We start from the raw sequence: 27,299 nt of genomic DNA on the forward strand, positions 1-27,299 counted from the left end.
GTCATCCTAATGATAAATTAATTACATACATAGAATAACACTGTTGGACTGCAGTTTTATCATGCTTAATCTTTAACACCATCCTCACATTTTCACTAGTGAACTGCTGGAACTGCTTCAATGGCAAGGCATCTCCATGGCAACCGCGGTGTTGTTGGAGACGCTCGGTTGCTTGGCAACATCACTTACTTCGTGAGGGTACTACTTCCACGCGTAGTAGCCGCTAAGTTAGCTTTTTGCTATTATGTTCATGAAAAAAAGTTTACGTTGTCTAGCTTGCTAATTGAAATGTAAGTGGCTGCCAGGCATTGATACATATTTTAAAAACAGTATCGTTGTACAAGTTGAGAGCGGCGCGATAGCAGTAACGTTAGCTAGAAGAAGCTAAAGAAAATGTTAGCAAAACAAGAAAATAAAGTAACGTTGACGTAAGTGATTCGCGAACGTGGTAATGGCGACCGAGTGGTCTCAAAAGGTGGATTTAACCTGCTGAGTTTATGCTGGAATACCGGGACGCCTGTCCTGTGCTGAAGACGGACATTGTAACGTTACTGCTTTATGAGCTGTTCGAGCTAACATTACTGGTAAACTGTAACGTGATTTACTTTATAACGGTGCACATAGGCAAAAGGAAGACTTTCTCTGGCGTTTTACTTTGAGCAGAAAGGCAGCCGTATGTGCCTGTGAGAAATTACACCCTCAACACCTCACGTGAGTTTTCTCCAACATGTTTTTTGTCTTTCTTGCGAATTCACTCAGTATATTAAGGTTATATTTTGAATACCAGCTACAGATACATGTCATCATCATAACATTATTGGACAATATCCTAAACATGTCTCAGTCCAGCATTGGTTTGTTTGATCATTAGGGGTATGTTACTTCCAATACATTTCAAATACATGTTTTGTAAGATAAGAAAAAAAAACAACCTAATCTGTTCCATAACTAGCATTTCTATACGACTCAAATGTGTTATAGCTGATATTCTGTGAGAAAATGGAATTGGCTTCAAATATCTGATATTGGTTCATGATGATAGCATAATTCATCTTTGCAGTAGTTGATACACGAGGCATCAGATTGGTAATAAGTATACATTGATTACTTACATTTTCCAACCATGCAGAGAAAACACCAACCATGGCTGTCTCTGCTATCAGGAATTGGTGGAATACCCACCAGTTGGACAAATCGGACACCAATGACTCTAACACAGAGGAAGATGAGGAGGAATTAGCAGGGAGGAGGCAGTGTAAGCTGTTTTCACATATGTACTGTGTGCATGTAGCCTAACTGTTGCCTAAAATGTGCATTCGAAATTGGTAACTTTACCACAAAGATGTGGTATCGACCTGTTGCTATTCAGCTACTGTCTCATGTTTGATGTGGAGTGTGAATTCCTACTGTACAGGCTTTCCAGATCATTATATATTAAAGAAGCTCTTTTGTGATTGAGATAATTAAAACAAGCAGGTGCAGCATAATCCTTTCTTAAATGAACAAGCTTGTGTGGTCTTTGTGAGGGAAGGGAACAGCAGACCTGATTAAAAATGGATATCCATAGTGCACCAGTGAGCATAAAAAGACCATTCGTTGAAGGTGTGATTCATGTCTCCACTCAGTATCTATAAACCTTAGTCAGACTCTGCGGACCAGGCAGCTGCTCATTGACTTTGATGGTGGCCGACCTACTTTGAGTCTCAGGGCACCGCTGGACCTGGTTAACTTCCCATCTATCTTCCGCCCTCGTTGGCCCATAGAATGTGAGGTCAACAGCGACATCATCCATCACATAGGTAATGTTAAATTGTATTGAAACCATTATGTTACTAGGTATATTACTGATTTGCACAAAGGCTTATCAATGGTGTTAATCAGCCGAAGAGTAGGCAATGAGTGGAAATTTTGAGCAGATGCTTCTGGCAAAACATATCCAGTCTTAAGTAAAGAAGTAACAAAATGTAAATGAATTAAACGGAGCCCTTTTGCTGTTACTGTCGACACGTAATGACACCAAGAGAGTGTGTGTTGTAGAGTGGGACCCCCCAGAGCCGGAGCCTTTCTACCAGCCCACAGGACATGAGAGGACACCCATGCCAGTAGGAGAGCAGAGAGAGAAAATGGTGTACTGCATTGACCATGGTAACTTATGACACCTAAGGCCTTTTTTGTTGTTGTACCACCAGGTTACATGTATGGCTATGCTGTGTATTATGCCATCCCAGTGTTGTCAACAGATTCTTCTGAACACAAGGAACCTAATACTTTGAGTTACTTCACGCTACATGTTTCCCTGTTTGAATTTGAGGGCATCTTACTGCAAACATTTGTATACTAGTGAGGGCCCAAACTAACTCCTTAGTGCTTCAAGATGTAGATTTTATTTAATTACAATATAAGTGCTGTATAACGATGTACAAGTCTTGCTTACTGTTTAATATACAATAATGGGAATTGTGGTGGGCCATTGGGTAGTGTCTTCCCTCAGCTGTGTTATCCTAGATATTATTTTTAGTGTTGCAGCCCCATCCCTCTGGAACACCCTCCCTGCAGATATTCAAAATGCTGTATCCCTGCACATTTAAAAAAAAAAAAAAAAAAAAAACCTCACAGCCTACAACCTCCCTTAGTATAGCCACTGTAATTCTGTAAAGTGTCCTTGGGTTTCATGAAAGGCGCTATATAAATAAAAGTTATTATTATTAATAATTTTCTAGATAAATATGATATACCCTGCCACTGCTCTCTGAAAAATAATGCCAGTGCATGTTTATTGAACGTTTCAACATATTTTAGCTGTTGAGATTCACTCACACACCTTCATGTTGTTCTCACTCTTTAAAGCCACTAAGCGTCCCTATTTCACCTGCTCCCGGGTCGGAGGAAGCAGGGGGCCCATTAAGAGCGCCACTTCTTATGACGGTCAGACAGACTTCACCCTTGAGTTTGAGTCACGCTTTGAGAGTGGGAACCTTCAGAAGGCTGCGCAAGTGTAAGTCTCTGTAGCCTAATCTACTGATTAATTGTTGCAGCTTTTCATCCATTACTGTATATTTCCATTCCTGTTAGTTCTTACTGTGGCTCCAGGTTAAGTTACTCCCCCCACCATTTTCTTCTGTTCAGGGGTGTCTATGACTATGAGCTCACCCTGCGCACAGACATGTACACCAGAAAGCACACACAGTGGTTTTACTTCAGGGTCAGGAACATGAAGGCTGGAGTGACCTACCGCTTCACCATCATCAACTTGATGAAGAGCAGCAGCCTGTATTCACAGGGTATGAGACCACTCCTCTACTCTGAGAGGGCTGCCAGTGACAAAGGGATTGGATGGCAACGCGCTGGCTCCAATATCAAATACTACCGTAACAACAATCAGGTAGGTGAACTTTCTGACATAAGATGAAAATGGTGTCTCGACTGGCTTTTGATAGTAAACTGTAATTTTCTAGCCCATTTTCAATTTGTTTTCCCCCAGCAGTTGTCATTTTCAGTTTATGTGAGTATAGAATAAAACAGAATTTGCAGACATTTTTTCACTGCATGGTAGTGCAGGTAAAGGAAGCCCTGTGAGTGAGTCCATCTTGTGAGCAAGGGAACAAAAGGACAACATTGACTGTAGTTGAAATCAAATGGCCTTCACTAGTAATAAAGTAGTGTTGCTGTCCAAAAATGAATGATAAAATAATTGATATTGTCCAAATAATTCCCTTAATCAAAATAATAATAAAAAATACTATATGCTACAACCTGTCCACAGTGATGTGTAGTAAATGAACAGACAATGAAAGAAGACTTAAACGTCAAATGAAATTGGAAGAGAGGAACAGCGAAGGAAAAACTGCCCCTGCTTCATATAAACTGGAATACAATTTTACCTTTCATCTAGACATTTCACAAATTGAGTGAAGTCAGCATTCAGAAGTTAACATTGCAGGTTGATGTTTGCACTCAAGTGCCATGAACTGAAATAAGTCTAAAACGAATGGTGTGCTTTGGGAAATGGTTGGTGGTAAAATGAAGTATGAGATCTGTATTAAGTCAATTAAAGGATGTAGAAACTTCTGTAGTTCTTTACTAAATTGCAGTTATAATTGAAGAAGCAGGATCTCTCTTAACAACCATTATCTCTGTATCTGTTTAGAATACAAAGGACAACAACAGCGACACAATCGCCCTGTACTCACTCACCTGGACTCTCCAGTTCCCTTATGACTCAGACACCTGCTACCTGGCCCACTGCTACCCCTACACCTATTCTCACCTGCAGCGCTACCTTAGGCGCATTTCTTCCAACCCAGCAGTTGCATCATACTGCACACTGCGGGTGCTGTGCCACAGCCTCGCTGGGAATGCGGTGTATGTGGTGACAGTAACGTCCCGGGGGGGCAGCAGAGTGCAGGGCAGGAAAAAAAAGGCTGTGGTGGTGACGGCCCGAGTGCACCCTGGAGAAACCAACGGATCCTGGATGATGGAGGGGTTCCTAGACTTCCTGCTCGGGGACTCGGAAGATGCTCAGCTACTCAGGGACATTTTTGTTTTTAAGGTGAGGGATCTCAAGCTCATAGCCTCCCATCTGTCTTACAGTATTATCATGATCATTACTTTAGTGAGGTAGTGTTGAGGTTTATGTTATGTTGTAATGCCATATACTGCTATTGAACACTGTTTTTGTCCTGGACTTTGTTTTTTGTTTTCTTGGATTTGTGTTGCTGCAGGTGGTGCCAATGCTGAACCCTGATGGTGTGGTAGTGGGTAATTACCGCTGCTCTCTGGCAGGCAGGGACCTCAACAGATATTACAAGACATTGCTCAGGGATTCCTTCCCCTGTGTGTGGCACACCCGAAACATGGTGGAAAGGTATGACAGTACACGTGCATCAACAAACCCATTGAACACACTGCATATTAAAGAATTTGTATTTAATGGCCTTTTGCAATTTAGTAGAAATTCAGCAATTTTTCATTTCTAAATGTATGTATACAGTAATGTGTCTGTTTTTCCAGTAAATTACTAACAGTACAGGTCAGATGTTAAAAAGGCTATTTTATTCATTAATCTATACATAGAACAGAAAATGATCAGTTCTTTCACTTTTGTGTTAGTGAGCAACAAGTTTGAGTTGTTAGTAGGACTGTAGTCTCTGACGGATTGGGATTAAGGTGAAGATGTGAGAACAAAATAAACAGACAGACAAATGAAAACTCATTGCAAGTCTTTATGCATTGAACACAGATGGGTTATTTAGTCTGCATTTGCTCACTAACTTTATGGGAGAAAGCAGTCCAGCTGTGGACTTAGTTGGACTTTATCTGTACAAAAAGGCACATTTCTTTTAACCAGATCTGAAAATGGCCGGATGCCAGAAAGATTGTGATGATGCCATAAACTGGCCCTATTATGATATATTTTCCCCCAGGCTGATGGCTGAGACGGATGTAGTTCTTTACTGTGACTTTCATGGCCACAACCGTAAAAACAACGTGTTCATGTACGGTTGTAACAACCGAGGCGATGCTTCGCTGAAGCTGCACGAGAGAATCTTTCCACTAATGATGAGCAAGAATGCCAGTAATAAGGTAAAGTCACTGGTTTTGAAAAACGCTTTCAAACCTATATTTAGTCTGAGTAACATATGGCATCTATTTACATCATGACACCAACAGTCACCCATCTGTTACACAAATCTTGACCATCTTTCAGAGGCAGTGTTTCTTTCTTTCGTATTCATTTGTGCATACTCAGCATTTCAACTCAATCATCTACGTCACTCTCTTCGTTAGTTCTCTTTTAAGAGTTGTAAGTTTCGGGTGCAGAAGGGCAAAGAGGGAACAGGACGAGTCGCCATGTGGAGACTAGGCATCAAAAACAGCTACACTATGGAGGCCACCTTTGGAGGCTCCACTCTGGGTGAGTTTAGACTTTCCAACGTGTGTGTGTGTGTGTGTGTGTGTGTGTGTGTGTGTGTGTGTGTGTGTGTGTGTGTGTGTGCTTTGATGTCTCTTATATGAGGATCTATCATGTGTTTGAATGTTAGGCGACAGGAGAGGAACACATTTTACTACTCGAGACCTGAAGTCCCTCGGCTTTTACTTTTGTGACACCCTGCTGGACTACTGTGACCCAGATCCGACAAAGGTGAGCGATAAAACAGTATGTCTATAATTTATATAGATGTGTGTGTGTGTGTAGCTGTTTTTTTTATGTTATTTGAATTTTATTTCAGACCACTTACTGTCTGACAGAGCTGGCAGCGTTGTTGACAAAGGAGGTCAGAGAGAGGCTGGGCAAAGATTTGGGCACTGACTGTAATTTCTCTGTGTCTGACCTGGAAACCAGGTTTATATAGTTATTTATTATCTTAAATACACATGCAAACCAGACTGGGGCAATATGAGATATTTAAATGTGCTCTCATTCAGCTTGAGTGTGAATGTTTCTTGTTTGCTTTCACAGCACCAGTGGTTCAAATAGTTCTGATTCTGATGGACTCCCACTTCATTTACTCAACCAGCCACAAACTGCCCACCCACAGGTACACTGACCTAAATCTACTCTGTTTTTATCACAACTACTTTATTTTTCACGTAAGGGTTAATATCAAATCTGGATCACTTTGTGAAAAGCCGTTTTGAAACAGGTCTTCTCTTGTATCAGTTTACCTCAGGCTCCTGCTCTCCTCCACAGCAAACAGTGAAGAAGAAGAAGAAACGCTTGAGGAGTTGTAAAGAGAGGGACACGCTGCGACCAGCGAGCGTGAAGAATAACACACAGCCAAAGGTCCTGCAAAGCAGCGTAAAAAATATTGTAAGAGACTACATTAACCACTAATTAATGCACACCGGAGCGATGCTTGCATGACTCTTGTATATGGATCTATAGGAAGTCTTTATTGTCCACTGGGGAAATTAGTTTTCACAGTCTGTACAGGGCCTCACAAATATACATACAGTAAACATTGACACCTTCTCCCCAAACACTCTATAATTCACACTTCCCTCCAACCATTCCACTGACACCCCTTGTGCACAGCATACACAACATATAAATAAATTACACACACATAACAATCTATCATGTGCACACCCTTGTCTAGTTACTGACTTTTAACAAGACTGATTAGCGAAAGGTCTTTGCAGGAGTCCAACCTGCCCCATGAGGACACAGTTAAAGAGATCATCCAAGAGAGAACTGTCGGAAGACACAGGACGAAATGGCAGGTATGACGTTGAGAGAGTGTGGATATGTTTGGGAGACAGGAGCCAGGGAAGTGAGAAGGTTTTCTGACCTGTTCCTTTCAATATTTCGGTCTTTGTGAAGGCAAAAGGTCTGATAAGAAAAGCAGAGATCCCGCCTCCCTCCACTCACCCTGGGGAGGTCACTCAGGTGACTCTGTGGCAGGGCTGCGAGCCGGTCAAGGTAGAGATGATCCTTAATTGTCTCACAAAATCACCTTGTCCTCACCACCTGTTAGATCATCAGTACACATTATTGGCCAGTGACATCATACGTTCACTCACTCACATACCCACTTCAAGTTGTATTGATATAACACAAAGTGTAATTTTGACTTGGATTTTGGGCTATTTTCTGTGTTTTAGGACAGAAACATGAAAGGTGCATACCCGTATCGCAGGGTAAAAGCATGTCCACATCTCAGCACATACACAGGTAACATTTATTTTCACACCCTCACTGTTTAATTCACCACTATCATCAATGTAGTGCTGTAACTGCCTTTTGACTTCCAAATATAAGGCAGATTTTAATACACTCATAACGTATAAGTTTCTTGGCTTATGTTCACAGAAGACCTGGGGATGTATACAGAACAGTGGAGGTGCTCCTCTCAGCTGCTGCACCTGAGTGCTCTCCTTCCACCTTCTCCAAATCCCATCCTACATTCCAGCCAGCAACAGCAGCGCTGCCCCCAACCATCCTTCGTCTCCTATAAAGTCTACAGAGGTTTGTCCGCATGTACAGTAGTTTAAGATAGAACTGAATTAATTTAAAGTTTCTGTAGCTCTTTAGTAGTGAAACTTGTCTCCATCTTTTAGGGCTGCCACCTTCCCTTAAAGCGCTCCACAGGTAAGCCTCACAGAGACATTGTATCCTTGTCAATAGGCCGTAGATAACTGCATGTTGAGGTACGTTCCGATTCATGTTCATTCAAGTGTTATGTCTCTTCTTTGTTAGGTCTCCCTCATCCACGTACGTCAAGATGATCCCAGATATGTTTCCAAGAAAGCGCTTGCTGTCAACTTTCCCCACTGACGAGGTCGACGCCAGGCATATTATCAGAAACTCTTTACTGGCCTCAGAACGTGACTTTGTGCCCGAGGATTCCTCCCCGTCACACGCAGACGTGACCAAACCACTAAATGAGGAACAGGAAGAAGACTCCTCAGAAGGTTTCATACGCACACATATACTGATATATGAAACTGTAATTAGTATGAGTTGCATCACTGCTAGCTAAACTCACCTCTTCGGCTTTATTATCTGATTTTGTCGTTTATTCAGTGGGTTTGTCCCTGTTGAAATGTATAACACTTGGAGAGCAGAACCGGGGAGATCTCACCCCGGACATTCCCCGGAGAGAAACTGAACCACGCGGCAGTTTATTTGTGCCTGTTCTGAAGGGAACAGACCTGAGAAGGAACGGGTAAGTTCGCTTTGAACTAGGGCTGCAACTAACGATTGTTTTCATAGTCGATGAATCCGTCGATTATTTTTTTATCGATTAGTTGTTTGATCTATAAAAATGTCAAAACATGGTGAAAAATGTGGATCAGGGTTTCCCAAAGCCTAAGATGACGTCCTCAAATGTCTTGTTTTGTCCAAAACTCAAAGATATTCAGTTTACTGTCACAGAGGAGATAAGAAACTAGAACATATTCACATTTAACAAGCTAGAATCAGAGAAAACTTATTTTTTTAATAAAAAAATTACTCACACTGATAAACCGATAATCAAAATAATGTAATAGTTGACAACTAATCGATTAATCGGTTCCTTGTTGCACCTCTGCTTTGAACTGTCTTGAGCACTCTCTCTTTGTCTGTCATTATCTCTCTGTTAAATGCTCAGCTGGCTGTTACAGTTCAAAGATTGGAAAAATAGGCCCTGATCTTTGTGCAATGATTATTTATTACTTTTTTTTTTTTTTTTTTTTTTTTTTTTTAATTATAAGTATTCATCAAATGTTTTCTGTGCTCCCTGTCTTTTTTCATTTTTCTTCAGACTAGGCAATGAAACTTTGGAGGACAAAAGCCACCTGGGTGTATTATCCCCTTTGTCAAAGCCTTCTGGCCTCATGAAGATGGAACGTCCACGTCCTAAGAGTGGCACCCTCGGTAGGCTTCAGGCTAAGGACATCAGGCACTATTACTCTGGAAGAGAAAGCCAACTAAGTGCGGCAATGGTCACAAGATCATCACAGTCTGCCCCACTGTAGGGCATAATATTTATAATCTGGAAACTACAGCTTGATAGATATTGTTCTCTCTATTTTCGGGCCAGTGATGGGAACCTGCTCTGATGGATCAAGAAGACTATGATGTGCGCTCGAACTTCAACAGATGTGTTAAACCAGTGCTTCCCAACCTTTTTGGTCCGAGGTACCCCCACAGCCCTGTCAGATGAACTCACGTACCCCTTCATCGATTCGCAATGTATGTTCCAAATGTATAACACTATTCCTTATACAAAAGTTTTCATAAAATTGAACTGTCAATATTAAGGTTGGTTTGGTCAGGATTACCACTACTAGCCTACTAGGCTACTACTACTTAGAGTGAAGCTGAGTGAAGCTGAATATTTCAACAGTTTATCCACTAACGTTTCTTTTAGCTAACTAATTCAAACATGTATCCAGTACATTACTTATAAGTAATCATTTGAACTGTTTAGCCATTAACTTTTAGCTATCTGTTTAAACTTCTGTGCTCGCTTGCTAACTAGTTTTCTCTTACCCAATTGCAACATGTGGTGTTACAGTTGACTTAATGTTAATATCTGGATATATTCTTTTTTTAATCAAATCATAATTTGTAAATGTTCAAATTACAGCAGTAGAGCTCTACAATCTTTCCACGTACCCCCTGGCAACAACAGAAGTTCTCCCTGGGGTACACGTACCCCTGGTTGGGAAACCTTGTGTTAAACGACAGATATTACTGTTTATTAGAGAAGTGGAACCCTCTGGAAACCTAAAAAATTACATTCAAATGGCAATTTTTTCTTCTTCCATTTTGATAAAATTGATACAAACTCTTAAACTGTTGTATTTTTTTGTTTTTACATAAAGGTAACAACAATGCTTATCTATTTTCTGCAGTGTTGATATTGGTAAGAAAGAGTTTTACTGATGGCAAACCTTTGTGCTTGGGTTCTCAGAGTACATCGACACAGCATCTATAATACGTTACAATAGCTGTCTAATAAATGATACACGGGCTCTGTTATATACATTTTATTTATGGCAACGCTACAAAAACAAGAATACAAACCCATTGAATATAATGTGGATAAAATATAAAAATAAATATGTTCAAACATTTTTCTCTTTAGTTCTCAATCAAGGGAAGGAAATATCTCACGGACAATATGTGATACATAGTATCACATATTGTCTGGGAAGTGTAAGGATGTTTCAAAGTGTGGCAGGGACGTCAGAGCTTCAGAATTCAGTCAAACTGCCGGAGATGAAATTGGCTCTCTGTGTGTCGGACCATGTTCCGGAGCGCCACAAAACCAGAGAGGGCCTGGATCATTCAGGAATGAAAACATCAATTAAAAAAACATTAAAATCCAATCAACGACAATCGCCAAATGATGAAATCTAGAAAACATGCACAACGTAACATATATTTAGGCATATGGAGATTATAAATGGTAGAATTACAACAGTCAGTTTTTAAAAGGAATGTTATCGTACCTGTGTGAGTATGAATGTGGCGAGGACTATGTGAACACCTCTCTCCAGGGGTTGTATGAGAATGGCTTCGTTAAAGAGCAGAAACAGGATGAGTGGAAACTGCAGCAGGATGCTCAGCAGCCAAAATCCAGCCAACTCTGGGACCTTCCACAAACACATACATGAGTTACAATCTCTGCCCTGCACTTGTTTTGTGTGTGTTGTTGTTGCTGCGTTAACCTATTCTACTTCAACTGTGTAATTTATGTTTGTGTGAGTGATTCACCACCTTTTCTTGCAGGTTCCCAGCATATCCCAGAAAGAGCCTAATGGCCTCGATCAGAGTCATCAGGATGAGAACAGTGACAAGGATGAACTTGTAGTAGTCTGGCAAGACAGGATACTGGAAGAAATAACAATTACAACAACGCAGGCAAATTAACTGAAATGAAATGAACGTGATTCATTCAAATGGGCTTTTATGAAATAGTCTGACTTGTTTCCAGGTCTAATCCTGACAATTAAAATGAATACCTGACCAACATTTATCATATGTCTCTCTCTTTTCAGGATAATTTGTTAATCTTAAATTTTGTGTTTAGGTTACTCCCAAAGTCTTACATAATTTAAAAGATGAAATTACTTTATGTTGTTAAAACAGAAGTGGCGATTCCCGTCCATCTCAGCACAGTGACCTTTTACTTTGAACTGAGTTTTAACTTAGGATCAGCAACAATGGTCATGTAACCTTAGTCTGACAATGGGAAATGTATATTGCGGGCCAAATCTCTATTTAATCAGTTCCTCTCTGTACACTTTTTGTAATTATAATGACGGGGATCCTAATGTTCAAGTTTTTACACTGTCTGATAATTTATTAAGTATAGTAAACAAACATCACCAAGGACAGCTCCCACCCTGGCTTTGATCCGTTTGACCTGTTGCCCTCAGGGGGGCGCTACAGGTGCATCAGAACAAGGACTAACAGACTCAAGAACAGTTTTTTTTTTCCAAAAGCCATAACCACTTTGAACTCACACATGCACTGACTTCACAGTCTAACCCCCCAACCCCACCTACTGTGCAATATTTAATACTATTGATACAACTGTGCAATTCCATTATCTGTATACTGGGCAATATCATTACTCTCATTGTCCAATATCTATAACTCACACTGTATATAAACCATATTTATTTTTTTATATGTATATAGCGTCTAAGAACTGTGCACCTTACCCCCCCCCCCTTTTTTTTTTTGCACTACTTATTTTATTTCATGTTGTTATATGTCTTTATTGTATGTACATGTTGGCACTGGAAAAGGAGTTGCTTTTAATCTCATTGTACATGTGTATAAGACATAAAGACATGCATGCTAGGTAATTAGGACTACAGTTGAAAATTAGCCGACTGGCTAACACTGGCGCCTTTTACAGAAATGTTGATTAATGTGCATTGTCCTAATCAAATAAACTTACAAACAAACAAACAAACAAACACATAGTGACAATAAAAAGGCATTCTATTCTAGAAATAATGATACCAGTATTTCACATTAGCCATGCTTCCTCACCTCCTATCTCACTCTGTTTGACTTACCTTGAGGTGCAGCATTACAGTTTCACTGATCCACCACAAGGGGAAGAACCACATGTTAAAGTACAGAGACATCTGGAGGTGGAGACTAGACAGAACCCGCTTGTCTGAAAAGAAAACAACAGCACATACATGGAAGGGATAAACAATTCCTGCAACAGCTGCTGTAAAACTATGTTAGAGACCAGCATATCTCAATCCAACCTGTTCCTGACTCTAGTAAACGTTAGCTAACTACGCTAACATAATGCTAATTCGTCCATAACGTTATCTGCACTCTTTGAGTTTACCGTGTGGCAAAAACGTGTCATTCTCTTTTGTGAAAGGCTGAGTCCGACTCTGGTCAAATAACACATTCCGGGAAAAGTCCTCTAAACGTTTTCTGATCGTCTCCGACAGATCCATCGTGGAAAATGCTGCCTAGCCACACATCACCAGGAGGAAAAACACAACGCCTCTTCCTCAATGCAAAGACGCTCAGGCTCAGCTGCCGTCGTTTCCCTGGATACCAAAGAAATCTCGCGTTCCGCTCAAATCTCGCATGAAAAGTGTTCACAAAGAGGGAAAAAAATGTCCTCTTGTTTCCTCTGTTGGTTCCTTGCCTCCTCGTTTAGTCTACTACGTAGGCTATGGTTTAGTCCAGAGGTCACCAACCTTTTTGAAACTGAGAGCTACTTCATGGGTACTGAGTCATACGAAGGGCTACCATTTTGATACACTCTTCTGAAATAACAAATTTGCTCAGTTTGCCTTTAGTTATATATGATTATTAATGATTAATGATAGTCGTCTATGTGAAGACACTGATCACGTTAATGATTTCTCATTTCCAATAATTATCAACAATGACTTAACAAGGTGAGAAACAGATAATATCAATATTCAATTTTCATTTTTAGAACAGGCCTGAGGACTACTCATGTGGTCCTTGGGGGCTACCTGGTCCGCGGGCACTGCGTTGGTGACCCCTGGTTTAGTCCCTTAAAATGTTTAAATATGACACACAACCCATGACGAAAAATAAGATTAATAGCAGCAGGTCAACAGCTTAAATATAGTAGTAATGTGCCTAGTGTTTGTCTGTATTAATATGGAAATCTAATAGAAATATAGGCAAACATAATGCAATAAAACAGTATTTAAGATATTAACATATAATATAGTGTGGGATAAAATATATAGTACAAGGGGTCATAGCCTAATATATGCTAATATTATGAAGTAGAATTCTATCAGTCCAACAGTCACCAACTCCATGCTGTCCTGTTCCAGCCTGCCCACTGAGTTGGCCTTCCCTGTCAGCTTGTAAAGTCTTCTGGCCTCCCCAGCCTTGATGCCACCAGCCCAGCACACCACAACAAAGAGCAGCGCACTGGTACTTTACACACCGGTACCAGACTCTGCAGGAGCCTGTTGTAGCCTACACTGAAAGATCTGAGTTTCCTCAGGAAGAATAATCTGCTCTGTCTCATTCTGAAGGGCATCAGTGCTGTGAATCCAGACATGTTATGGCAGCATGGTGGCCCACTGGTTAGCAGCAAGGAGGTTCTGGGTTCGAGTCCAGGTCGTTCCAGGTCTTTCTGAGTGGAGTTTGTATGTTCTTCCCATGTTTGTGTGGGTTTCCTCCAGGTGCTCTGGTTTCCCCCCACCATCAAAAAAACATATACTAGGTTCTCCAGTCTCAGATCTGGAGTTGGTCCCTGGGTGCTGTAAATGGCTGCCCAGTGCCCATTGAGGGATGGGTTAAATGCAGAGAATGAATTTCGCTACATGTATGTGTATGTGACAATAAGGTACCTTTGTTATTGATTTGGACCAAAAGGCAGGCCTACACCTTCTCCACTTCATCTCCCTGGATGATAACTGAGACAGAGGGCTTCCTGTTTCTCTAGTAGTTCATCACCAACTATTTGATCTTGCTGATATAGAGCTTCAGGTGATTGTTGTTGCACCATGTGGTGTGTGTGTGTGTGTGTGTGTGTGTGTGTGTGTGTGTGTGTGTGTGTTGGCCATAATAATTAAGAATCAATAGAAAGAATAAGAAAAAAAGAAAATCAATTAATACATTTGATATGACAATAATTGAGTTGAGAGTTGAGTAAAAGTATACAGCCATGGGGTGTGTGTGTGTGTGTGTGTGTGTAACAAGGAATGTTCCTCTCTCACAGGCCCAGCAGCACTACAGCCAAACCACCCTGGGCCTCACTTATGGTGGTAAATAACATTTACAAAAGCATTCTGCAAGTCCTATCACTTATTTAAGAGCTCAATGATTTATCTTAGTTATTGTATATTTTTTGTAAATTATATTGTATTGTTATACTGCATACTTAACAGTATTTTTTTTTTAAATATATTTCTTACTGTCCTTTCTGTTTTTATTCTTTATATGTTAAGTGAATGTTGTATTTTGAGAGCAAAGATTAACCAGAGTCAAATTCCTTGTTTGTTTACGCAAACCTAGCCAATGAAGCTGGTTCTGATGAGTATAAGGTTATAAACAAAAATGAAACAAAGTGTGTGCACTGAATTTGTCTCGCCATGAGATGAGAGGTAAATCCTTCCTGTCCACAACTAAAATCTTATGTTTTAAGTAGCTGTAGCAAATGAGATTGCATCAAACAGTAACGCAACACACAACAAATCATCCACCCCTTCCTGTACTTTGCATTTTACATTCGGGGTGAATGGCCAGGAGGTAGCAGGTGAAGGCCAACGTGATGTGGCTGGTTTTGTAACCTGCCAGAAGAAAGACGAAAATCCCACCCGTGACTTCATTCTCAGTTATCGTTTTTTGTGGACGTCTCTAAATTGCATCCACGTTTCCCTCACTTGCGTCTTAGTCCGTCACACCAACGAAGCATGGGAGAGAAGGAGGAAATTATCCCTGTGTTCCAATACCCATACAACCATACTGTTTAGTATGCCAGAAAATGTTTTAGCATATTCCAATACATAGTATGTCAAATGCACTATGCCAAAAATACCAGGATGTTTAAAGTTCAAGCACAATGTAATGAAAAAGTAGTACGTCCCAATTGTATGCATACTGCATTTAACAGTACATACTTTGTAATGGCAGCTGCAGTACATATGCAATTTGGAACTACTCTCATGCTTTTCTTTTTTTTGCATTTCCCAATACAGCTTTATTTGCACTTCTTTTCATTTGATTGTCCATTAACGTTGTAAAGTACTTCTTCATTTTAAGTAGTTAGTGATTAGCAAAACCTAGTAGCTCTTTATGGCAACATCAGCACCACATATGGCACAAAACCAGGTTTCAGCACCTTCAACACAAATATCAATACACCCTTTGAATTAGTCGCTTAACCTGTATAACGCCATGACAGATGATATTTCGACAAGTAATAGGAATACCACAGATGGAACCAATAACACCAATGGGCCGCCGTTAGTCTCATTAGTCCCCCTGGGCTATTCCTGCTATAACAAGTCAAAATGTCTGCAGTGAGAGTCTATTATTAGTGTTTCACTGAAAGGCCAGGTTAAACCGTTGGCTCACTTTGGCATGTAGCCTAGACATAGAACCCCAAAACTGAGTTCATGGACCACCGCTGACGATTGATTAGCTACTCGTCCTTCTCATACAGGACTTCATCTATGAGCACATCATTGTCGTCGACAGGGATTTCCTGACACAGCTGCTCCTTGAAGGCCAAGGCGATGGTGTAGGGCTTTCCTTTGGGGTGTCTGACGCAGCGCTCCAAGTAGGTGTCATAGAAGCCCTTCCCTCGTCCCAGACGCTTCCCCGACTCGTCAAAACCCAGGCCTGGCATCAAGATCAGGTCCAGACCTCCTGCAGAAAGTGCTTCCTCTCTGCTGTTGTCATCTTCAGCAGGCTGTCGGATGTTCCATGACGTCAGAGGCAGCGTCTCCATGTCCTGCAGACTGTTGAGCTTCAACATGTCCATATGGCTGCTGCTGCTGCTGCTGCTGCTGCTCTCGTATCTGGGAATGAAGCAGCTTTTACCACATTTAAACACGTCTTTGATGATTTCCTCAGTCCGCACCTCATCGCCCATGCTGAGAAACACTGCGATCCTCTTACAGGACACGTACTTGGGGTGTCTGAACAGCTGCCGGGAAAGCACGAGAGACTGTCGTTGTTTCTCCTCGTCACTCAACGCCGTAACCCGTCGCTTTATTTCTTTCCTCAAAGCTTGCTTTGCTGCACGCACGGCGGCCATTCTGCCCTTGAGAACTTTTCACGCAGAAAAGCACGCGAAAAGCACGAGTGTGTTTTCAGAGAAATGCGACGTCACGTAAAGCGACGTCCGTTTCTGATGACGGTGGCACAGCTGGATTTGCTTCTTCTTCTTCTTCTTCTTCTTTATGGTTTATTGGCGGTTGGCAAACCAACTTAAAAGGTGCATTACCGCCACCAACTGGACTGGAGTGTGAACGAGAGATATATGCAGAAAAAAAACCAAAAAAAAACTAAATCCTCTTTACCAAATCAATTTCTCTGAGAAACTTCATAATACAGTGATATACCTTGCCGGCTGGCGTCCCCAAAAGCCCTGACAAAGAAAATGCATGGTGATCTGCCTTACGAAGTGTCTGAAAAAGGTGCTCTCTCTGGGTGTCGTATTCCTTGCAATGAATGAACATGCTCAACAGTTTCTGGCTGATGACAGTATACGCAGTTTCCATTAGAATGTTTGCCTATCTTATATAATGAATAGTTAAGACCTGTATGTCCAATTCTAAGACGAGTAATGATACTTTCTTCCCGACGTTTAAAGCCCACCTTCCTCCCATCACCAACACCACTTTGTATATTGTAAAGATGTCTTCCTGTTTCACTAATGTCCCAATACCCCTGCCAGGTTGTTTGTGCATATGTCCTGATGAATGATTTAACTTCAGCTTTGCTCATTGGGACCTGTAGGTCTACATATGTAATCTTAAGTGCTTGTTTGGCCAGAATATCCACCTTCTCATTTCCCTCCACACCAGCATGGGCAGGAACCCAAATGAAAGTTGTAAATAAACCCTTAATTTTCATTCTGTACAATACAATAAATATTTCATTGATGATATCTGTTCTAGATGATGATCTACCTGTTCTAATGCTAGAAAGTGCAGAAAAACTATCGGATGCAATAACAGTTTTGGGTAATCCCTTCTCCTCTATCCACTGTAATGCCAGTAACACTGCCATCAACTCTGTAGTGTATACTGATAAATGATCAGATAACCTTTTCTTTATTGATGTATCATTCACCGGGATATACACTGCTGCACTTACACACCCTTTTTCTGGATCTTTAGAGCCATCTGTGAAAATGAAAACAGAGTCTGATAAATTCTTTTTAACATAATTCTGGACTATGCGCCATACTGGAAGAAGTTCTGACTTATTCTTCAGTTCCTGATGTATGCTAAGATCTACACTTGGCAAGGGGAATAACCATGGAGGAATGGATGAGAGTGAAACAGTAGGACTACATTGTAATTGACCTAATCCAATGCTCATTGCTTTAGCATCACCAATCCATCCAAAGCTAAAGAAATCGGACTCGTTGTGTTCCCAGCAATCCATTAAAATTCCCTTTGCAGGATGCAAATCACAATGTCCCTGGAGATTAACCCAGTATGCCAGCATTAACTTGACCCGTCTTATTCTCAAAGGCATCTCCCCCATTTCCACCTGCATCGCTGAAACTGGAGATGTTTTAAAAGACCCACTACAAATCCTCAGAGCTTGAGCTTGTAAGACATCCAACTTCTTGAGATGACATTCTGCTGCTGACATGAAAGCTATACAACCATAATCTAAAACTGGTCTCATGAGAGCCCAATATATATTTTGAAGAGATGATCTGTTTGCTCCCCACTCCTGTCCAGCCAAACAACGGAGTACATTGATAACCTTTTTACATTTAATCTGAATCTTTCCTATATGCATTTTCCATGTGAGCTTTTCATCAAACCATACACCCAGAAATCTAATTGCTTTTACTTGTTCAAGAGTTTGACCATACAGTTTTACCGTCATGGGTGCCATTTTATGCCGTCTAGAAAAACAGATCACCTGAGTTTTTGCCACAGACAGTCTGAATCCCCATCTATTTGTCCATCCCTCCACCTGAGCTACAGCATCCTGTACCTTTTTATTTACAAATGCCACATTGCGGCCTCTTATCCACAAAGCCCCATCATCCGCATACAAAGACCTTCCCACACCTTGATCAACATGACAAAATATATCGTTTATCATAATGTTGAAAAGCAATGGGCTACAAACGCTCCCTTGCGGGGTACCATTCTCCACCTCATAAACACTGGAGTATTCTGCACCTACTCTAACTTGTATTTTCGTCTCACATAAAAAATTCAAAACCCAATTATATACTCTACCACCAATTCCCAAGGATTTCAACTTAATAAGCAGTCCTTCTTTCCAGAGCATATCATATGCCTTTTCCACATCAAAGAATACAGCAATCACTACTCCCTTATTGGTCTGTGCTTTCCTAATTTCGGATTCCAAGCACAACACTGAATCCATTGTATTTCGACCTTTACGGAACCCACTTTGATATGGAGAAAAAAGAGCTTTACTTTCTAGGAAATACGTTAACCTTTCAGTAACCATTCTTTCCATGATTTTACATAAATGTGACGTTAAGGCAATAGGTCTATAACTAGATGGATCTGAGGGGTCTTTCCCTGGTTTTAGAATAGGCACTATTATCGCCTGTTTCCACACTGATGGAAGTTGACCGATTTCCCAAACCCTGTTAAAAAGTTCTAACACTTTGGCTAGTGAGTTCTCTGTCATATGTTCCAACATTTTATAACACACACCATCCTTCCCAGGAGTGGTTTGACGAGCACCAAAAACTGCTCTTTTCAACTCAAACATACTAAAAGGCAAGTCTAATGGATCTCTTGACTCTACAGCTGCATCCACTATTCTGGGATTCTCCATTAGTGTTCTGTTTCTACACTGCCTGATCTCCTCTGAAAGATTATCTGAACTATGCACTTTCCTAAATGTTTGAGCAAAAAGCTCAGCCTTCTCCAAATTGTTGACAGCCATTTTGTCCCCACTAACCAAAACTGGAATTCCATAATTCCCACGGATCCCCCCCATTCTCCTAATCATTCCCCAGACATCTGACAACTGTACTTCTCTTCCAATACTATTGCAGTACAGCCTCCAACATGAGCGTTTTTGATTCCTAATTGTTCTCCTTACTACAGCCAGGGCCCTTTTATATTCAACCAAAGTTTCCAAAGAATGGAGTTTTTTGAGTCGCTTAAATGCTTTATTTCTGCTTTTTATAGCTTCCCTACATTCACTATTCCACCAGGATACGTTCTTGTTCCGTCTAGCTCCTACACTTACTGGAATGTTTCCTTTAGCTGATTGTATTATTACCTTAACTATATCACCATTAAACTTGTTTATATCCACCTGATTCCCCACTTGAAGTATTCCAAAAAGGTTTGAACTTTCGTCTTGGAAAGCATCCCAATTAGCATTTCCTAATTTCCACCTAGGAATGCACTTTACCTTTTCAAACAGAATCTTAGTACCAACTTCAGTCCTCACAGGATAGTGATCACTACCCACTGTCGTATGCCTCACCACATTCCACGTACATATACCTGCTAATGCACTGGATACAAAAGTTAGATCAAGTGCTGTTTCAGTATTTTGCGTGCTATTATATCTTGTACCTTCCCCAGTATTAATACAGACTAAACCGTGCTCATCAACAAATTCTTCAATAACTGCACCATTTGCATCTGTTCTAGTACTACCCCACAGTGAGTTATGAGAATTAAAATCCCCACACCATACTACCCTATCTTGCAAAGATCCCCCAACATCCTCTAAAATATCTCGACTTAATTGTCCACATGGATTATAATAATTTATTATACCTATAGGGCCTCTTTCTGCCCATATCTTGATCCCAATTGCTTCATGACCTTTGCTCACATAAACAACTTTATAACTCATACCAGTCTGTGTGAACGTTGCAACTCCTCCCCCTCTTCCAGTTTCCCTATCTTTTCTTACTGCAGTATATCCCTTTACAACAAAATTCAGCTGTGGTTTCAGCCATGTCTCTTGTACACAAATCACATTAGGTTTATCTTTCAAATTATCTATATCAGGGGTGGCGAACCTGTGGCTCTTGAGCCGTATGCGGCTCTTTGCCTGCTCCTGTGAGGCTCTTACTGTGTGGCTGGGGGCTGTGTCATTGGTTGATTGTTTTTAACTTTTCTGAAACATACAGTATTTCAGATAAGTAAAAAAAAAAACACATTTGAATGCATCTGCCAATACTGCCAATACATTTGCCAATTATTTTAAAATGGAAAATAATGCAGCAGAGTTTTGAGGACAGATTCTGCAACCTGAGGAAAAACAGCGGCCACAGATCACCTTCCTCGTTAACCCTTTCACTGCTGAATCCGATTGTTTGAAAGGCGCTTTAGTGACAAATGAGTGAGAGAGTTGCTTCGAGTGGCCACAACCGAGTTCAACCAAGACCTGAAAAGGATTGTGGATAACAAAGACTGTCAGGTTTCCCACTGAGTCAATCTAAGTGAGAAAAAAAAACTATGAAAACTGCTATGTATTATGACTGTCATTAGATCTGGAAGACACTGTTGCTGTTGTAAGTGTGGACGTGCATGTGTTGTGTGGCTTTTTGCTATGGTGCGTTTTTTTTTGTGGCTCTTTATACCTAACTGGTTGGCCACCCCTGATCTATATACTTCTTGAACTCTTGACCATTCGCTATTAAGCTTCTTGCATTCCACTGAAGTACAATTAACACCATTAGGAAGGGCCAGCCCATCCCTGAGAAACTGGTACATCATCATTAAGAATATCTTTAACCTTTTCCCAGGGAAACCCTGTCACATCAAGGTACTTTTCAGCTGACTTGACAATTATTTTGATCCTTTCATTTCTGCTATTTGTCTGTGCTGAACAGTTGATTATCTCTGCCATAAACAGAACAAAATCCTGTTTACCCACAATCAAAGTGTCCTCTTTCAACTTATCACAACTGATACACTTTCCTGCATCTTTATTCTTATTATCATTTTGCCTTGTGACCTGCTTGTCTCCTGAAACCCTTTTCGCTGCCTCAGCATAACTAATTCCCTGGGTAACTCTGACTCGCTGCGCCTCTTCTGCTTTCTTACTAACCTCACATCCACGGTACGCTGAACTATGTTCCCCTCCACAATTGCAGCACTTCAGCTTTGCCCCCTCTTCACATTTGCCGTATTCATGATCTCCACCACATCTGCCACATCTCTGTTTTCCCTTGCACACCGCCGCGACATGTCCAAATCTCTGACACTTAAAACATCGTAGGGGTGGGGGGACATACGGCCTCACATCATAGCACATATATCCTATGAACACCTTATCCGGAAGCCTTTCTACATCAAAGATGATCAGAACCGATAGACTATCTGTTTTAATCCCATTCCGACCAGCTTTCAGACGTCTGACCTCACTTACTTTTACATTCGTTATATTACCTTTGATGTCATCGTCTGATATCCTTACCAGAATCCCTGTCACAACTCCCCGTACCAACTTTCTACTTTTAAACGCAGAACACTGCACTTTCTTATCGTCTACTATACTCATCCGGATTGCTTTCCCTAGTTGTACACCATCTTTACACATGATTAACATTGCTCCATTTCTCAATACCTTGGCGCTCCGTACCTCCCCAATTTCCTTAGCGATGGCTCTGGTTAACTTAATTGAATTCCATGCACCAAACGAAGCACCCTCCTGCATAAGTTTGACTAACACCTTAAACTCATCTCTACTTCTTTCTGCTGCATTTGCTCTACGCACGCAATCATTATCACTATCATCCGATTTAGCATTCTTAATCTTTTTGCGTTTATTTTTCCTAACTACATCCCAATCTCCGGTTTCAAAACTCCCGCCACCACCTTCATCTCTGCCATCTCTCGCCCAGTCACAGTCCAGTGTTCCCAGTGTAGTCCAGTGAGCGTTTGGTTGACTGTCTCTGTGCAGCTGGATTTGCTGACAGCGTCTGTCTATGGTTATACCGTTATATTCACACACACACACACACACACACACACACACACACACACACACACACACACACACACACACACACACACACACACACTCTCTCTCTCTCTCTCTCTCTCTCTCTCTCTCTCTCTCTCTCTCTCTCTCTCTCTCTCTCTCTCTCTCTCTCTCTCTCTCTATCTATACTCCTTCACTACCAGCCGACTTTGTTTAGACACATTTACTTGTATTTTATTAATTCATTTCTAGTTTACCAGCCTTATTTTTTTGAGGTTTATTTTATATTGTCGACTTGTTTTATTTTGCTTTGCACTTTATAGTTTGTGCAAAATTTACAAAATTATATTAAATGTTTTTTTTTTTTTAAATGTTGTAAATAAAAACGACCAATCTGTCAATATAAATCATACAAGTTGCACAGTATTTAGATTTAGAAATAGGCTATTTTTTTATCCCCCCCCCCCCAAGTGGAAATTACATGTGTTGTTATTACACACATACACGTGTTTTCATTGTTGAAGTTTGATCTGTTCGCAGTTCTGTCAGATTTATGTGTGGCTAATATACCTTGGGTTTTTGGGAGTTTTCTAGCTTAAGACTAGACAAACCACAGAGATCAACAGTCATTTTGCGACATTACATCACTTGTAGCCTAAAAGTGTAAAAGAAAAAAATAAAGTTTTTATAAAGACTGCATTTAAGGCTTTTTAAGTCCTGCTGTCCTTTTAGAATGATAATTAGATAGTATCATCGGCTAGACAGACAATTGTGTGAATTTAGTTGAATGTGTGATCAGGGGGTCTATATTCTGGGCTTTACAGGGTTAATGCACTCCCATATAACAGCCACTTGATTTCACAGAAAACGAAACTTAGCGAGTGCTGAAGATGGCAGCGAGCAAAGAGCCAGATTCTTTATCCTGCTCGATATGCCTGGATATACTGAAACTACCCGTGACTCTTCATTGTGGCCACAGCTACTGTATGGAGTGTGTAAATGGTTACTGGGACCAGGAAGATCGCTGTGGTGTTTACAGTTGTCCCCAGTGTAGACACATATACATCCCCAGACCTGTGTTGAACAAGAACACAGTGTTGGCAGATTTGGCAGGGAAAATGTCCCCAGAAGAAGAAGAACCACAACAACAACAACAACCCACTCCTCCTGTGAAGGATGACCCAGTGGATGTGGAGTGTGATGTCTGCACTGCAAAGAAGCTGAAAGCTGTCAAGTCTTGCCTGGTGTGTCTGGCTTCTTTCTGTGCTACTCATCTGCAGCCCCACTATGTGTCTGCTGCTTTCAAAAAGCACAAGCTAGTGGAAGTCTCTGCCTGCATACAAGAAAAGATCTGCTCTAAGCATGACAAGCTGCTCGAAGTCTATTGCCGCAGTGATGGCCAGTGCATTTGCCTGCTTTGTGTGATAGATGAGCACAAAGGTCATGACACTGTCTCGGCTGCAGCAGAGAGGAAAGAGAAACAAGTAAGAATCATTCTTTTTTTGCAATTGTCAAAGTCGTATTGCTGCAAAAATTGGAATGTCTGTAAATATTGTAAGACGATTTTGTTTTGCACAAACACAATATCATTTTATTTTCAGAAACTATTTGGAAAGAAAAAACAAAGATACCAACAGGGAATACAGGAGAAACAGAAGCAGCTGCGGCAGCTGAGACAGAAAATGAAAGCACTGCAGGTGACTTGTACTTTTTCTCAGCTGACTTAAATGCATTAAATGTGTCCTGTATCTAGGGCTGAGCAATATATCGATATTATATCAATATCGTGATATGAGACTAGATATCGTCTTAGATTTTGGATATCGTAATATGACATAAGTGTTGTCTTTTCCTGGTTTTAAAGGCTGCATTACAGTTAAAGTGATGTACTTTTCTGAACATACCAGACTGTTCTAGCTGTTCTATTATTTTCCTTTACCCACTTAGACATTATGTCCACATTACTGATGATTATTTATCTAAAATCTAAGTGTGAAGATATTTTGTTAAAGCACCAAGTGTCAACCCTAGAATATTGCCGCAATATCGATATCGAGGTATTTGGTCAAGAATATCATGATATCCGATTTTCTCCGTATCGGCCAGCCCTACCTGTATCCCTTACCTTTAAAGTAACTGACATACTGACATTTGTATTTTTTTATCTCTACTGTCAGTGTTCTGGAGCTGCAGCTCTTGATCAAAATGAGAAGGCCTATACTGAAATAGTCCAGATGGCAGATAAAAGGCGTTGTACTGTGAGAGAGCTGATCAGAGTTCAGGAGACGGCTGTGGTGAGCCGAGCTGAGGCGCTCGTGGATCGGCTGGAGAAGGACATCTCTGAGCTGAGAAAGGGAGAAGATGAACTCAAGCAGCTGTCTCTCACTGAGGATCACATTCATTTCCTGCAGGTACACACACAGTCAAACGTAGATTATTGAGCGAGTAGCACTTTACTTCATATTGTGTTTCTCTTTTCGCATGTTTCTAGAGCTGCCAGTCCATTTTTGACTGTCCAGAACCTGACGAGTGGTCTGATTTTGACATCCTTCTACACACACCTTTTGACTTTGTGACAAAGGCTATTTCTATTTTGAGAGACAAAATGGAAAACATGGCCAGAGATATTGCAGAAATATCTCAGACGTGTAAGAAAATAACGTCATTAGCATCATTTGTTTATTTACTGAAATTATGTGATTTTGTATAAATAGCCAGTTTACCAAAATGCTCTTTTGTCATGTTTTCTGTTTTTAGTTCAAGCTGATCCTGATCCTGAGACAAGACAGGAGTTCTCCCTTTGTGAGTCATTCATATTTTTGATCGGCCACCCTGTGCTTTCCTTTCAATGTATGTCGCACTGAATTATAATAACTTTTACATTTCAGATTCCTGCCGCTTAAGTTTGGATCCCAACACAGCATTTGAAAACCTTTTGCTCTCCGAGGGAAACAGCAGAGTGAGCTGGATTAAAAAAGCCCAGAGGTATCCATATCACCCAGAGAGATTTACCAAATATGATCAAGTGTTGTGCACTGAAGGTGTATCTGGAGTTTGCTACTGGGAGGTTGAGTGGCGAGGGCCCAGGGTGGAGGTCGCTGTGTGCTATAAAGGGGCAGGGCTGGATGAAAGTGGCTTTGGATACACAGATCAATCCTGGTGCATTTCCCTTTCAAATGTTGGTTGCACCTTTTGGCATAGTGGAATCAAAACCAAAGTATCCACCCACTGCTCCTCTACTGTAGGAGTGTATCTGAACCATAAGGCAGGGAGCCTGTCCTTCTACAGCGTGTCCGATTCTGGTCAAATGATGCTCCTTCACAGAGTTCACACCACATTCTCCCAGCCTCTGTACCCTGGGTTCATGGTCTGCAGAGGGGCCTCAGCTAGGATAATGTCATCTAAGTAAAGGGCACCCATTGTCAAGGTTGCTCAAGTAAAGTATCAGTATTAAAGTATGTTTATTCTGTACTAGTCTTGTGTGTGTGTTAAACACCAGCGCTAAAGAGGCCTTGTGTTGTCTGTTGATCATTGCTCATTATTTGCCAGGATTCTTTAAAATGTTTATTTTTGCAAGGAAAAGGCTGAAGGTGATATTTGGCACAGGTGTGAGGTTTTTGTGTTTGTTCCATGTTCCTTATCCTGTAATGGATCCCTTTAACTGTAAACTCAGCAATGTATTGTTTGTGTAAGTAGAATAATTATATATACAAATGTTCATAACTATTCTATGTGTGCTATGTGTGTACTAAGTTTTTTTTTTCTTTCTTTTTCTTAAAAATAACAATACACACATGGCTTCATTTAAAAAATAGAGGTACACAGAGATGTCAAGATAAGTTGTGGATACTAGTTTGCTTACTTTATAACTGTATACCAATGGCGTTTAGTTAAAAGGGGCTACAATATGTTTTGTCAATTCAAATAAATGATGGTCACATTTGTATAGGCCATTTGTGAAGCGCATAGTTGCTCTACAAGCAAATTCATTCAGAAGTTATAGATATTTAAAGCATATACTGAATTCTTTATGTGATTGTATACTTTTTGTAATTATTTTGTTTCCAAAAAAAGAATAAAAATAGAGACAAATAAAGAGAGAAACAATTTACTGTAGTCTGTGTTTCAGCACATTCATCTTAAGTGTCCCCAGATCTGTTGGATAGACAGGTTGCACCAGCGTGCTGTACTCTCTACCACATTTTCTCTGTTGCTGCTACCTACTCATTGTGGTATAGAAAGATTTTTTAAAAATCCTACACGCTGGGGGTTAAATAAGTTTTGTAAATGCATTCTTATAATCAAGCAATGTGCTCACATGAAACAAAATATGCTTATAAAGTTAAACCTGCAATAATGTATATTTTTTCTCGGCCATTTTGGGGCAGTCCAACAAGCTGTAAACACAAAGTTTACACCGTCAATGTGTTAGCTAAGTTAGCAGTTGCCTATTTACACACCCAGCAGAAATTAGCATTCATTTAGTCATGTTTCTGGCCACCTGATTAATATATAGACTATGTCCAATATTGACTTACTTTTAAGCACTATTTGGGTCTCCATCTCTTATAAGTTAATATCTGTGTTCACAAGCTTCGATGCTGGAAAATTAAGGTCATGAGAGCGGTGAAAGTGAACCAAAAACAGTTGCTGTTGAACCAACAAAATCAGCTGAATAAATAAAATGCTCTGTGGC

At 40.6% G+C, this 27,299-nt stretch overlaps 4 protein-coding genes across 10 annotated transcripts; 2 read left to right on the top strand and 2 right to left on the bottom strand.

The window, feature by feature from the left end:
• Positions 1-96: 96 nt before the first annotated feature.
• On the top strand, positions 97-10,402 carry agbl2 (ATP/GTP binding protein-like 2). Of its 5 annotated transcripts, none has more exons than XR_004102156.2 (23): positions 97-711; positions 1,130-1,255; positions 1,626-1,799; positions 2,038-2,145; positions 2,848-2,995; positions 3,127-3,382; positions 4,148-4,549; positions 4,722-4,864; positions 5,424-5,583; positions 5,788-5,914; positions 6,042-6,142; positions 6,231-6,343; positions 6,461-6,539; positions 6,662-6,811; positions 7,144-7,224; positions 7,325-7,423; positions 7,606-7,675; positions 7,814-7,969; positions 8,062-8,092; positions 8,201-8,415; positions 8,528-8,669; positions 9,249-9,679; positions 10,077-10,402. XR_004102156.2 is itself a non-coding variant. In XM_031283289.2 (23 exons), exons 2-23 carry the CDS (start codon positions 1,144-1,146, stop codon positions 9,563-9,565), a joined length of 3,075 nt encoding a protein of 1,024 aa, XP_031139149.1. In that variant the 5' UTR covers positions 97-711; positions 1,130-1,143; the 3' UTR covers positions 9,566-10,402. The 5 variants fall into 5 exon arrangements, 4 of the variants coding, with proteins under 4 accessions (XP_031139149.1, XP_031139151.1, XP_035859345.1 ...); XM_031283289.2 differs by having other exon boundaries at positions 9,249-9,418; positions 9,528-10,402; XM_031283291.1 differs by having other exon boundaries at positions 9,249-9,361; positions 9,528-10,402.
• Positions 10,403-10,464: 62 nt separating this feature from the next.
• tmem17 (transmembrane protein 17) lies at positions 10,465-13,096 on the bottom strand. 3 transcript variants are annotated; one of them, XM_031283293.2, is made up of 5 exons: positions 12,833-13,096; positions 12,526-12,631; positions 11,213-11,326; positions 10,945-11,088; positions 10,465-10,771 (listed from the first exon to the last, which is right to left on the bottom strand). In XM_031283293.2, exons 1-5 carry the CDS (start codon positions 12,925-12,927, stop codon positions 10,694-10,696), a joined length of 537 nt encoding a protein of 178 aa, XP_031139153.1. In that variant the 5' UTR covers positions 12,928-13,096; the 3' UTR covers positions 10,465-10,693. The 3 variants fall into 3 exon arrangements, with proteins under 3 accessions (XP_031139153.1, XP_031139155.1, XP_031139152.1); XM_031283295.2 differs by having other exon boundaries at positions 12,526-12,629; positions 12,900-13,090; XM_031283292.2 differs by having other exon boundaries at positions 12,526-12,629; positions 12,813-13,073.
• Positions 13,097-15,505: 2,409 nt separating this feature from the next.
• On the bottom strand, positions 15,506-16,829 carry mthfs (5,10-methenyltetrahydrofolate synthetase (5-formyltetrahydrofolate cyclo-ligase)). The gene is made up of 2 exons (XM_036003523.1): positions 15,967-16,829; positions 15,506-15,885 (listed from the first exon to the last, which is right to left on the bottom strand). Exon 1 carries the CDS (start codon positions 16,731-16,733, stop codon positions 16,116-16,118), a length of 618 nt encoding a protein of 205 aa, XP_035859416.1. The 5' UTR covers positions 16,734-16,829; the 3' UTR covers positions 15,506-15,885; positions 15,967-16,115.
• Positions 16,830-23,245: 6,416 nt separating this feature from the next.
• On the top strand, positions 23,246-26,366 carry LOC116038288 (E3 ubiquitin-protein ligase TRIM16-like). Its single transcript, XM_031282539.2, has 6 exons — positions 23,246-24,087; positions 24,205-24,300; positions 24,781-25,014; positions 25,095-25,251; positions 25,361-25,405; positions 25,492-26,366. The coding sequence occupies exons 1-6, from the start codon at positions 23,494-23,496 to the stop codon at positions 26,010-26,012; spliced, it is 1,647 nt and encodes a 548-aa protein (XP_031138399.1). The 5' UTR covers positions 23,246-23,493; the 3' UTR covers positions 26,013-26,366.
• The last annotated feature ends 933 nt before the right edge of the window (positions 26,367-27,299 follow it).

The sequence above is a fragment of the Sander lucioperca genome, chromosome 7, assembly GCF_008315115.2.
Source record: "Sander lucioperca isolate FBNREF2018 chromosome 7, SLUC_FBN_1.2, whole genome shotgun sequence".
NCBI classification, from domain to species: domain Eukaryota; kingdom Metazoa; phylum Chordata; class Actinopteri; order Perciformes; family Percidae; genus Sander; species Sander lucioperca.

Bases quoted from the DNA above. Each gene is read 5' to 3' on its own strand.
- agbl2 (XM_036003452.1), top strand. From the start codon at position 1,144: ATGGCTGTCTCTGCTATCAGGAATTGGTGGAATACCCACCAGTTGGAC. The intron at 6,540-6,661 runs GTACACTGACCT...CTCTTGTATCAG, and splicing joins CACAAACTGCCCACCCACAG to TTTACCTCAGGCTCCTGCTC. The intron at 7,970-8,061 runs GTTTGTCCGCAT...TCCATCTTTTAG, and splicing joins CTCCTATAAAGTCTACAGAG to GGCTGCCACCTTCCCTTAAA.
- tmem17 (XM_031283292.2), bottom strand. From the start codon at position 12,927: ATGGATCTGTCGGAGACGATCAGAAAACGTTTAGAGGACTTTTCCCGG. The intron at 11,089-11,212 runs GTGGTGAATCAC...TGTTTGTGGAAG, and splicing joins CTGGGAACCTGCAAGAAAAG to GTCCCAGAGTTGGCTGGATT. The intron at 10,772-10,944 runs GTACGATAACAT...TGAATGATCCAG, and splicing joins CCACATTCATACTCACACAG to GCCCTCTCTGGTTTTGTGGC.
- mthfs (XM_036003523.1), bottom strand. From the start codon at position 16,733: ATGGCCGCCGTGCGTGCAGCAAAGCAAGCTTTGAGGAAAGAAATAAAG.
- LOC116038288 (XM_031282539.2), top strand. From the start codon at position 23,494: ATGGCAGCGAGCAAAGAGCCAGATTCTTTATCCTGCTCGATATGCCTG. The intron at 24,088-24,204 runs GTAAGAATCATT...TTTTATTTTCAG, and splicing joins CAGAGAGGAAAGAGAAACAA to AAACTATTTGGAAAGAAAAA. The intron at 24,301-24,780 runs GTGACTTGTACT...CTCTACTGTCAG, and splicing joins AGAAAATGAAAGCACTGCAG to TGTTCTGGAGCTGCAGCTCT.